The sequence below is a fragment of the Pongo abelii genome, chromosome 2 (assembly GCF_028885655.2).
Source record: "Pongo abelii isolate AG06213 chromosome 2, NHGRI_mPonAbe1-v2.0_pri, whole genome shotgun sequence".
NCBI classification, from domain to species: Eukaryota; Metazoa; Chordata; class Mammalia; order Primates; family Hominidae; genus Pongo; species Pongo abelii.
In genome coordinates, this window is record NC_085928.1 from 71,332,757 (window position 1) to 71,345,708 (window position 12,952).

General features: G+C 35.4%; 1 protein-coding gene across 4 annotated transcripts in view; it reads right to left on the reverse strand.

Annotated features, from left to right (window-relative positions):
* GRM7 (glutamate metabotropic receptor 7) overlaps window positions 1-12,952 on the reverse strand; it is an 884,465-nt gene that overhangs the window by 284,113 nt on the left and 587,400 nt on the right. For all 4 annotated transcript variants that reach the window (XR_008523197.2, XM_024243985.3, NM_001131533.1 and 1 more), the window contains 1 exon segment: window positions 3,679-3,879. Coding sequence is in view for 3 of the 4 variants with exons in the window: in XM_024243985.3 (XP_024099753.1) it covers window positions 3,679-3,879 (201 nt within the window). In the remaining variant the exon portion in view is untranslated.

Consider the following 12,952-nt stretch of genomic DNA (forward strand, 5'->3'; position numbering starts at 1 on the left):
TTATCTGTTTAAAAAAAGGGAAAAAATAGCATCCTAAACCATTGTGAGGTTTTAAAGATAAAATAAGCCAATGCATAAAATGTTTAGCAGTTTCTGGCACACAATAACCACTTAATAAACATAAGCCCTATGAATAGCTCAGTTATTCTGGCTATGTCAATAGACAAGACCATCTAGACAAAATGGTCTATAATCATTCTCTAAAAGAAGAATCAGGGAAGAACCATCAAGAAAACTCACCAAACAAATTTTATTTTTGTCGCTAGTGTAAGAATATTCATACATATCCATGAACCAGAATAAAAAATCCAGAAACTGACCTCAGCAAATGAAATATGATGCTTGAAAAAAATAAAATTTATATTTGTTTGACTCTGGGAAAACTGGTTATACAAATATTAGGAGATTCTGTAACTTCAAGAAAAAAATACAGAAAGAACATGATTTGTAGTTGACCTTCTTTCTCTCCATCAAAACTAGGAAACTATTGGTCCCCATATTGAATGTGGTTCTCCTTCATTCAGATACTAGGTAACTCCTGGAAGATTGATAATGTTGTGGGTTTTAAATGAGTTGTTATTAAGAGAAAAAAGTAAAGAGTTTTTTTAAAATCATACTATATCTAAACCAGTAAGCTAACACTGATAGAATGCTATTAAAATTAATCTGTAAATGTTATTAAAATTCCTCCACCTTCCCATTAGTGTTTTTTCTAGCATAAGATTAATCAATATTTCCACATTACATTTGATAGTAATACTTTCTTGGTCTCTTTGAGTCAGAAACAGTTCCTTTATCTATTATTCTCATGACCTGGACACTTTTGAAAAGTACTTGCCAGTGATTTTATAAAACATATTTTAATTTGGATTTGTTTGATGTTTCCTTAAAATTGATTTAAGGTAGGCTTTTTGGCAGTAAAACTTCAGAAGTGATGCTGTAATCATGCCAGTGTATCATATCAAAAGGCACACAATGTTCCTAAGTCTCATTAGTCATGATGCCCACCTTGATTACCTGTTTTACGTGCTATCTCCCAGTTTTCTCCACTACAGAGCTACTATTTTCTTTTTGGTTATTCATATGTATCTTGGTGAAAGGTACTTTGAAGCTATGCAAATGTCTTGTTTCTCATCATAATGTAACCCAATACTTTTAGCATCCCATGATTCTTGCCTAAAAAAATTACTACTTAGGTCTTTACAAAAGGGCAACTTTGTATTTCCATCTTAATTTTATTCCATCATGCTGCCTATTCTCTTGTATTTGTTTAATTAGTTCAAGTGTTTATTGATATCAGTATGGACTCATGGTTATTTATTTTATTTTATGAGTTATAATCCACTGGGGTCCCAGAGTTGGCCAATGGGATCTCTTCCAATTTGGTTTCTGTGCCCTTTCAACATGACCACTTCAGTTTTTGAGAACTTTCTTATATTCTGGCACAGCATGTGTCAAGCTTATCTTGGGCCTTCCCTGCCCCAGCTCTGGTTCCAACCATTTTTTAAGGGTTCTTTTAAGCTTTTTAATTTAACAATGGTATTTATAAATAAGATCTGTGTGCTACATGTGCTCATTTTTACCAGTGTACCATTGCTCTCAGGCCCTCTCAGGGAACAGAGCCAGGTAGAATTGGCATATATAATACACATATAAAATTTACTTCTATATTTACCCATTGCATGTATATTAAAAACCATACATATTGTAATCCAACACAACAGGGCTCATTCTATATTTCTCTCATTCCTTATTAGTGATTTTTATCTTGGATAATGAGAAACCTGGCTCTCATTATCCGCAATATATATAATTATTTTCTCAGTCCCATTATATACATAGATTAGCTTCAGAATTGTGAAAAAAATACAGATTTACTAGATATTGTCCAATATATGTGTACAGTTATTTTGTCTTCAGCCTTATATAGTCAAATACTATTTTCCAAAATTACTTGCATTCATTATTTCTTCCTCACCCTCCTTCACTTCAGTTACATAATTTATGTATAATATAATTAAGATTATTTGTTACTGTCTGTGTTGAATGTTGCATTGCTCATACATTCAAGTTTACTTATTTAGCTCTTGGCATGTGAAACATTAAGATGTAAGAGTTGAGACTATTCAAATAGACATTATCAGAGTGTGCTTCCTCCTATGTCTTTTATCCTATTGGCCCATTTTTTCACTTATCTCTACCCACCTCTTTTAGGAAACCTATCAATTTATAAAAGAGTTTTGTACTTTGAGAAATATGTTTAAAACTTGAAATATGGTTGATGTGGCAAATAACAAATATTACCTCAATTAACTTGAGTATTGTGATGTTAGTTTATAAGAGAGAGTGTGTGAGAGTGTGTGTGTATATGCGTGTTTGTGTGTGTGTGTGTCTGTGTAGCTTTTCATTTATGGTTCTTGGCTCATAATTACCATAGCCCTTGCTATAATGTTGGGGCGCTTTAGGCCTCAGAAAACAGTTTCTCTTTCTGACCTTCCCCTGCCCTCCTTTTACCAGCGCAAGGCAGGATTCTAACATTCCTCCACCTTTTTGTTAATAGGCTATCAGACCCTCATTTTAGAAGGGTCCTGCCCCATATCCTGGAAGAAGAAATGTTGCACTGATAGACTAAGAAGGATCTGAACAGATAGGCCTCGCTGGGTATTCCTGCTTAGCCTATTAGTATCAGATTATACCCTGTGTGTCCTATGACATTTCTTCATGGTTGTCGATCATGCCTATTCAATGAAATCTTCATAAAACGCCCAAGAGGACAAGGTTCAGAGTTGAACACATGGAGGCTGACAGGAAGGTGAGCAAGAACTCAACTGTGTGCAGGGGAGGCCAGCACACCCCAAATCCCTGGGGACAGAAACTCCTACTCTCAGGACCCTTTCAGACTTTGCCCTAGGATCTCTTCATCTGGAGGTTTATTTGTGTCCTTTAAAATACCCTTTGTAATAAATTTAAGTAAGTGTTTTACTGAGTTCTGTGAGTTGCTCTAGCAAATTAATCAAACCTGAGGAGGGGATTGTGAAAATTCCAATTTATAGCCAGACCATCAGAAGCACAGACAAAGCAACCTAGGGTTTGCCACTGTCATTGCAAGTGGCAAGGGGAAGAGTCTTGGGAACTAAGCCTCCAACTTGTGGGGTTTGACAGCATGCCAGATAGATCATGTAGGAATTGAAGTAGAGGACACTCAGCTTGTGTTCACTGCAGAATTTATTGCTAGCTTGGTGTGTGGGGGAAACCTCTCCACTGACATTTGGTCACAGAAGTCTTCTGTGTGAATTCTTGTTGTGGTATGAGAGCAGAGGAAAAATGGCTTCAGTTTTTCCATATTCAGAGGTACCTACAGCAACTGCTCCTTTCCCTTCCTCTTCCATCCTATGCCCACCTAAATTCACCAAAGAAGAATTTGGCTTTGTGCAAAACAAACAAACAAACAATAAATCTCTATTTCAAGAAAATGAGACGAAACCATAACCCCCAAACATATTTTAACTCTTTCTTTCATTCATTTGCTCATTCATGCATTGGTTCAATCATTTAAAGTTTTATAATCAAGCAACTTTTGACATGTATTTTAAAGTAAATAATAATAGACATTTAAAACTTATGAAACAGAATGCCAACGCTTAGGATTCCAAAAAGGATGGATTTTTGGAGACTCACCATTGAAGTTAACATTGCGGATATACTTCAGCAACTTCTTGCCTCCAGCTTGCTCCATCTCTGGGCAGACACCCCGGTAGTCAGCACAGAGATCCTTGTTCATGTGGTGAAGGGCATGAGCCATAGCATAGACTGCATCAATCACAAACTGGACTTTACCCTCCTGCTCATAGTTGGAATCTTTTCCAATTCTCTCCTGTCCTGCACATGAAAACAAGAAACACACACACACACACACAAATTGGCATTGAGTAGAATGTCCAAATTTAAAAGTAAACTTTCAATTATGCTTAAAGAAAACACTGCTTCGGTAAGTACAGTAATTCAAGCCACATTTGCCTACCACGTGATAGCCAGTTGGTATCCATATCCAGCTACCATGTTAGATTTCTCTAATGGTTTGTAGTATTTTACTTTGTGACACCTTACTATTCAAAATACAGTGGTCCCTTAGAATAAAAGGATCTTTGAAATCAGAAGCTGGGTTGCCACATTCAAACCTGAAAAGCTCGCTTACTCTAGAAAGGCCAAATGGATAATGACAGAAAACAAACTAAATTCCACACCTGAACTCATTACTTTCTACACACCTATTGTACTGTCTCTGTTGCCTGTCTCAATTGTTAGTATTACTGGAGATTCAGATGCTCAGGCTAGAAACATTGATGTCCATTTTCTTTCTCTTCTCTTTCACAATCCCTGCTCTCACATATGTAAGTCGAATGAATTCTAGCAGTCCTACCTGTGAAGTACTGAACAGTTTCAAACACTCCACCAATGGCCTCTTTACACCTCCCACCATTTTCCATCACGTGCAATGCTCAATGTCCCCTTTCATCCATTCATTCCTCCACGTTCACCTTTGCAAACTACAGAGCTAGTCACATCATTCCTACACTAAGAATCCTTCAATGGCTGTCTACTGACTACAGATTAAATTCAGATCCCTTTTACTGGTAACAGTAGATATTTATCATTTTGCTCCCATCTGCCTAATAATGATAACAACTGATATTGACTAAGTGCCCACACTGTGTTGAAAGCTGTGGATGTGGGATTTTTATGTCATCATCACTTCGTGAGGTAATTTTTTTTTATCCTTATGATACCAATGGGAAAGCTGAGCCTTATAGAGATTAAATCACCTTCCAAAGGTCATTTACAGGTAGAGCAATGATGATGGCCCAGGCTTATCAGACCCCAAAGCCCACATTCTTTTCATTACCTGGACCCTGCCTACCCTCTCACATTTATTTTCCTTTATTCTTCCAGATAGGTGTGACTATTGTTGCTGTTAAACTATCTTTGCTCATGCTGTTTACTTTGCCAGGGAGATCCTTCCTCTTTGCTTTCACCATCATATTTAATTCCCAACTGTTTGTCACACTGAGGCACTCAGTCACAATTCAACATTCCCATAAAACATTTCAAATCTTGCTTATAGCATTGTCAATATAGAATCATATTTTAATGCTCTACCAGGTGTCCAAGACATTTTTCTTGTTTTTACCTTTGGATCTCCACCATTGAACATAGCATTTGGCATCCAGCAGATACTAAATAACACTTGTTGCATTAAATTATGCATTCATTAAGTACATGACACCAGTAGCTCTCTCTAGACCTCTTGTCCCTCTATGAAGAATAATTATCCACAAATTGCATTTCACTTTCACAGGAATATTTTCCAAATTGTTTTCTATGGCACATTTGTGTAGTGAAGAAACAATAAGAGTTCTACAACCTCAACCCCTTTTCCTGCAAAACACACAAAGGGTTCCGGACAGCCACTGTGCTAAAATGTTTTAGGTTGCTTCATTGAGAGACTTTTCCAGAACATTTAACATATAACATAAAATGTAGTCACCAAGAGGGAAATTCAGAATTTCCCAAATTTACTTGAATTTGTATTTTTCCATTACAGAGCACCATTAATATCTCATATGCCAGAGAGTTGTGTTTTATATGTATCTCATTTAAATACCAAATCAACTTTATGCTCACTGCCTGTCACGGGATCTAGGGTTTTTCAGTGTATATAGTATAGGATTTTTTTTTAAAGACAAAATTTATCATGAATTTATGCAGCTACTTCCCATTCAAATTCAGGACTACAGAGTTTTTGCTTAACTTTGACACTCTTAAATCTCTACTTCCTTCCTCTCATGAGGAAAATCTTGGTTCTTAATGATACTGTTATGATTATTCATTTGCTTTATCCCATAATATACAGATAACATTCTTAGAATAACAATCATGTCTAATAGTCTAAAAAGTATAGAACAGCCTTCTGCATATGCCTGTATGTGTTTTTCATGTTTTGCCTGAGTATTTTGGGGAAGAATTTTGAGAAGTGGAGGAGCTTTGTCAAAGGGTAAATTCATGCGTATTTTTTATATATATAGGTAAATTCCACTCTAAAAGGGTTGCATCATTTTGCTGTCCCACCAGCAATGGATTTGAATGTTTGTTTCCCTGCAACCTCAGCAACAGAGTATGCTGTCGAACTTTAATTTGCATCGATCAGGTACGTGAGAAAGGCTACCACAGTGTATTTTTATTTGCATTTTTCTTGTTATAAAGGAAATTGAGCTTGTTTCATGTGGAAAGATGAAACTTGTTTCTTTTTTTGTAAACTGTTCATAAATAAGCCAATTCTGATAAAAAGTTATTGGCCATTCTCTTCTCTATTTAAATTTAATTAGATATATTAACTCTTTGAGATTAAGTTGCAAATATTTTTCCCAGTTTGTCATTATTCTTTTACCTCCTTTAGGTATCTTTTTCCAAATATAAAAATTTATTCATTTCTTTCTAATAAAATGTATTGACTTAGTTTTCTCTTAATACTTCTGGATTTTGAATCATGGTTAGAAAAAAATGAGTCCACTTACAGAGTACAGAAGTTTTCATCCATGTTTTCTCTTAGTACTGATATAATTTTTTTAAGTTAAATATTTGATTCACTTGGAATGTGTTTTGTTATGCAATGTGAGAAATGAATCAAAATTTTATCTCTTACCATATAGCTATGCAGTTATTGTAATATACGACAGTTCACCTTCTCTTGCTGACTTGAGGTTTTGCCTTTACTATATGTTAAATTTCCATATGTGACTGGGTCCACTTTTGGATTTTTAAAATCTGTTTCATGGTTTACCTTCTCTATCCATGCACCAAACCAGAGTTTCAATTATAAAGGCTTTATAACATATTTTAATAACTGTCAGAACAAGCCCCTCTGTGCCAGATTTGTTGATTTTTAAAGATTTTTCTGAATAATTTATTTCTTCCAATAAAATTTATTAACCATTATCTTCAGAAAGAAAATCTAGCAACTTGGTGGTCCATTTATTGGGTTTCTGTTGTATTTAAAAGTAAACTCACCTAGAACAGAAGCCGTGCTCAGGTTGAATCTTCCTATCTATATCTTCATTTGCTCAAGTCTACTTTTGCTTCTCTCAATAGTGTTTAAAGTTTTTCTCATATAGGTTTTGAATGTTTCTTGCAAAGTTAGCCAAGATGTTTTATTCATTTTTGCTATTATAAGTATGGTGTTATTTTTCATGAATCATTTTACTGGTATTTCATCTATATATAAAAGCTATTCTTTGCTACGTTGTGGCTGTTTTACTGTTTTCCAACTTTCTATTATGAAAAATTTCAAACATAGAGCAATGTTAAAAGAACTTTAGAGTGAACCCACTAAATTCTAACATTACCATTTTACTATATTTATTTTATAAGGCTATTCATTTTTAATATGAATTTTATAACCTGCTACTTTATAAATTTCTCTCATTTTTTATAGAACTTAGAAAAGGCAATCTCGGAGGCATTTTGACCATTATAAAATATATACTATGAAATAGGTTCAGACTAATAATTGAGGGGAGCCATTTCTAAACTACACTAATAAAGACAATCATCCTGGAGAGAATGCCTTGAAAAATAATTGCATTATTTTACATAATAAAATATTTTATTATCTGTGAAACATTGCAGGCTTTATCCCTCTCTCACAGAGTCTCCAGGTATGTTAACATATTAAAGGCTCTGAGAAGACTTATGCATTAAATTTGTCTTTGGAGCTAATAGGACTTGAAAATGTAGTCTTATATCAACAAAATCAGAAGTGACAAGTTTATGTTTTATAAAAAGGACTTAGGCTTTATTTTCCCTAGTGTGGCAGTCACAAATATTTGTCAACCTCTGAGTCTTTGACTACTCATATACCATCCCTACTCCTCCCCTCCCAACTGAAATCTGATTCTGTTCAGATATTGGAGGCCACCAATGTGAGTGAGGATTTCTGGACTTTTCATTGAGTTAACCCTGATTTGTCTAAGCCAATCCAATCTCCTCTGCAAGAACTGGTTTAGGAACAAGGGATAGGATACAATTCTAGCCAATGAGATATAAGCAAAGAGTTTGCTGGGGAATTTCTGAGAAAGTTTATTTATTCTTACAAAGAGATTAGTCAATTGTATAAAAAATCCCCCACACCACACCCTGCCCACACACCCTGCAACTACTCTAGTCATTTTGTAGTCCTGAGGAGACCATAGCATACCAGTGACAACAGGATAAATACTTGATAGGGAAGTGAAAATGCAACTGAGCTGTGAGTTAGCCAAGCTTGAAATCATCCTCCACATGGTCTTCCGAGTAATACATGAAATGGTTTAGCCACTTACTAAAGCTTGATCGTCAGGATTTTCCAGGTTTATTTAATTACTACACTTCTTATTCATATACCCATTTACAAAATTCTAAGGGACTAGCATTAAACTCACCCACACGCACACTGAAATACAGTGTTAAGAAATATTTTCAACAACATAGCTTGAAGTGGACCAAAGAAAAAGCAGCTTTTTTTCAATTAATTCTCCGTTAATAAGAGGTTCTTTTGATCTCTGTGATTTAATAATACATTATTATATTCTTTATTTGGAGGAGGTTCATCCTTTTCATCACGTTTTCTAGGAAAGAGTATGCGGTTTAGATAAAATGAGAACTCTGAAGCATTATCTTTTACCTCTCTAGTATGCAAAGCTTACCTTTTCAAGTCTCCTGATTTTCTTCTCCATTATTACTTTTACCCAAAGAGTACAGTATTTATCTTTAAAAGGCACATTCTTTTAACCTTCTGTTGTATAAATTGTCAGTTGCATTACCAAGAATAACCCATAAATTCTTTCACTCTCAGAATTTCTAATGGTCATGCTGTGGGGAAGATCTTTTCTTTGAAAGACCTGTTTAATTTGCCCATTCAGCATACTGCTCCCTCAGAATATATGCCTTAGTTAAAATGTATCAGCAAATTATTAGGATAAAAAAGATATGGAAAATGAAAGACATAATGGATTTGAAATCGTTAATATAAAAAAAAATCCTGGCCGAGCACGGTAGCTCACGCCAGTAATCCCAGCACTTTGGGAGGCCGAAGTGGGCAGATCACCTGAGGTCAGGAGTTCAAGACCAGCCTGGCCAACATGGTGAAACCCCGTCTGTACCAAATACACAAAAATTAGCCGAGTTGTGGCGTGTGCCTGAAATCCCAGCTACTCGAGAGGCTGAGACAGGAGAATTGCCTTGAACCCAGGAGGTAGAGGCTGCAGTGAGCTGAGATCGTGCCACTATACTTCAGCCTGGGCTACAGAATGAGACTCTGTCTCAAAAAAAAAAAAAAAAAAAAACAAGACCAAAAACAACAACAACAAAATCGTGTTTCAAAAGGAAAACCAAAAGAAAGAGATGGAGTTATGAGAAAACAAATCAAAGATGTTTACTCATGTAGACTGAGACACACAGATGCTAGAAAGATTCAGCAGATTTGAACAACTGGCATAAGGCTTCTCATGTGTTTTTAAGGGAGTGAATAATCGAAATTTTTATTTCAAATATAAATTGAAGTGATTTGCTTTGGAAAATCTGATCTGAAGCTGTGTATACTTGTGCTGGCAGTGCTTTTAGACTTTGCATTACACAATTTTATTAAATGTAAAGCCTCAAACTTAAATATTTCTTGAGGCTGAAGTCCTGAGTAGTAACAGCATATAATTAACTTAAATATTGATGTTTGGATCTATTGTAAAGGATAAATGCTTTAATAAATAGTAAATGAATATATTACAAGAGCTTTGAAAAGAGAGTCAGGGCATATTTTATTTGTGACAAACTGCTATATTCTGGGTGAAGGGGACACAGGGACAGCAGGGTGAATATGGAGTGTTATAGAATGTTCCTGGGTTCTGAAAGTGCTACAGTAACCCAGAAAGCCTTATTACAAAGCTGCTGCAGCTTTGTAATATTTAAAGATAAATTTAAAGATAAATAGATAAATAACTCTGTCAACTGGGTATTGTTCCCCTCAAGGGTATGCATTTCTCTTTATAAAATGAATATTAATGTGAAACTAAGATTCTGTGTTACATTGAAGTTGACTTTGGTGCATCTTTCATAGTGTCCACATTTAGAGAATCCCAGAGTAAAATCCCATGGCCTTGTGAGAATTATCAGTAGAAGCAAAGTCAGAAGGTCTGGAATGAGCCAAAATGTCTGCAGTATTGCTGTGCCTCTATTTGCAGGTGAAGATAAGTGAGAATTGAATGTGATGAGCAACTCCTGAAAAGAATGCTGGGGTTCACAGGGGGTCATAGCACCACCAGCAGCACGTGTTAATTGTGAACTTTCTGTGCACCAGGTCCTGTGGAAGACTTTTCATGACTTTTTAACCCTCACAGCACCCTTCTGGGATAAGTATTATAAATATTATTTTCTCAATTTGTCTTCCATTTCTTGCCTCTGTTACTTTATTGCCCATTATAAAAAATGAGCCAAATGGTTTCTTCCCTATCCACACAGGGAAAAGGGACAGTCTTGTCCTCCTACCCCCACCCCCCTTTAATTCTTTTCATTTTCAATATTAGTTTAGAGCCATAAGTAATCTAAAAGTTCATGCTGGCCATGATTTTTATTTACATCCTCTTATATCTACTGAATGTTTCAGCAGAATTTCCTGCAAGGAGGAAATGGATTGTTTTGACAACCACCATTGTATTCTTGCTTGACTTCCCTTTGGGCGGAAAAGTTAATGCCCAGAACAACTGACACAAGGCTGGCAGAGGAAGGAAGAAAACAACGCAGAAAGGCCAGATGACTTACCCATTGATCTTCCAGCTTAAATGACCAAAATTTGATTGCAATTGAACCATTAACATCCTAATGTTCTGCAGAAGTACTGAGTGCTCTGTTAAAGATTCAACAAGAATTATAGCAAAGGAGAAAAACTGTCTAGCCAAAACCCATTATTTCTAAGCATTTTTCAACTAGGATGCTTCCTGGGGGGCTATTCATTTTTACTTAAAACTGTGTTTTCTTCTGCAATTCCATTTTCAATTTTCAGGTAAGTGCAAGGAAAGATACATGCAGTGAATAAATGTGTGTTGGGAGCAGGGGGTGGATGGTGGGTATATGTTTAGGTACAATGCACATAGAGACTGAGGTTGAAAGGAGGAATGTTTCGGTTTCAATGTTTACACACTCCAAACATGTGAAAGGTGTCCTGAGAGACTCCACCAAGGACTTTATGGCCAAGAGCAATTTGTTGTGGGTAATGCCAATCAGTTCAGTAAAGGTAAAAACACCGTTTGTTACTAAAACTGACATAAAAAAACTTAATATACCTTGTTACCAGACAAACAAACAAAAAGATATGGTTTCCTAAAGAAGCACATAGATTTAGTTTCAATGTCTTACATAGATTTCCTTCTCCTAAGCTTTCTTAAGCCAAATTTCTACTTCAACAATTTCGATTGCTCCTCTTCTACAAGCCGTAGAATCATTGAAAAAGAATTCTTTCTAGAACAGACTTAAAGAAATGTCTCTATAGATGCCTGTCCTCTTAGCTCATTCTTCAACCAAACCTCCTTCAATAAGGAAGTTGTACCACTCTGAAACTCTGTTTATGCCATCCCAGGAGTTGTATTCAGGTTGAACTTTCAGGATATTCATGAATCTGTTTATTCACAAATGCATTAAGAAGCCAGATGAAATAATGAATCTGTGCAATTATCATCAATCGTTGCTAAAAGCATGAGATAAAAGGACGATGGGAACTTTGCAGTGAATAGATCAGGTTGACAACACTGAAACCACAGCTTAATCTTTTTTCCTCCTCCTGTTTTGTTCTTGACATTAGCAAGTTTTTTGTTCGTTAGTTTGGAAAATGGCATTGCATACATATGTAGGCATGTAAAACAACAATAACAAAAAACTTCACAAAAACATTAATTTTCGGAGTAGAAAGGAAAACTTCACCTTGTAGTCTTGCCCCTAGAATAGTCCCTCTTCTAAATATAACTACTCTCATTTCTTATGTTAATAACACACAAAATTAATAAACAGATTGTATGTGTTTTCTAAAGTGCTGCAATACTAAATGTATACCACCAACTGGTAGAAATTCTGTCAAATACATAACCAAATCAACACAGAAAGAAAGAGAGAGAGAGACATAAACCTGATCAAGCTCTGGATCTATGTATTAATTTACAGGAAATGCAGAAAACAAAGAAAATGTAAATCAAAAGTAAAATTCAGTTCCCAATAATAAGCTGTTTTGACAAATGGCAAGAAGTAAAAAGAATGGAGGGAAACATATTTAGATTACAAAAAATTGAGAAACATATCAAATAAATGTGGGATATGCAATGTATTTAGATCCTGATGTGAAAAAAAAATTTTTATAAAGACATTTATGAGAGAAGGAAGAGACTAGCTATTCCATGATGATAATGAACTATTGTCTTTTGTGTGTATTGTACATTTTTTGAGAGCAATTATATCTTAAAGTTGCATGCTAAAGTATTTAAAATAAAAGCATATGTAGAGGTTTACTTTGAATTGGCCAATGGTGAGGAAAAAAATATGTATAGGGTATCTGTAAAAATAAATTGGCCAGATGTTGACAGCTGTTGGGGTTCAGTGATGGATACATGGTGATTCATTACACTACTCTTTCTGTTTTGTGTTGGTCTGAAGGATCACATGATGCTCATGAAAATAAAAACAAAAGAGGGAGAAGACCAGAAAAAGAGAAGGAAGTAGAATAAAAAGAAGAAGAGGAGGAGGATGGAAAAGAAAATGACGAAAATAAAAAAGAAGATCAAGATGATATAAGGGGGAAACAGGGAGGGTATGGCGGGGGAGGCAAGAGAGGAGATGAAGTTAGTTGCATCTAAGGATATCTGCCATGTACCAGACACAGACA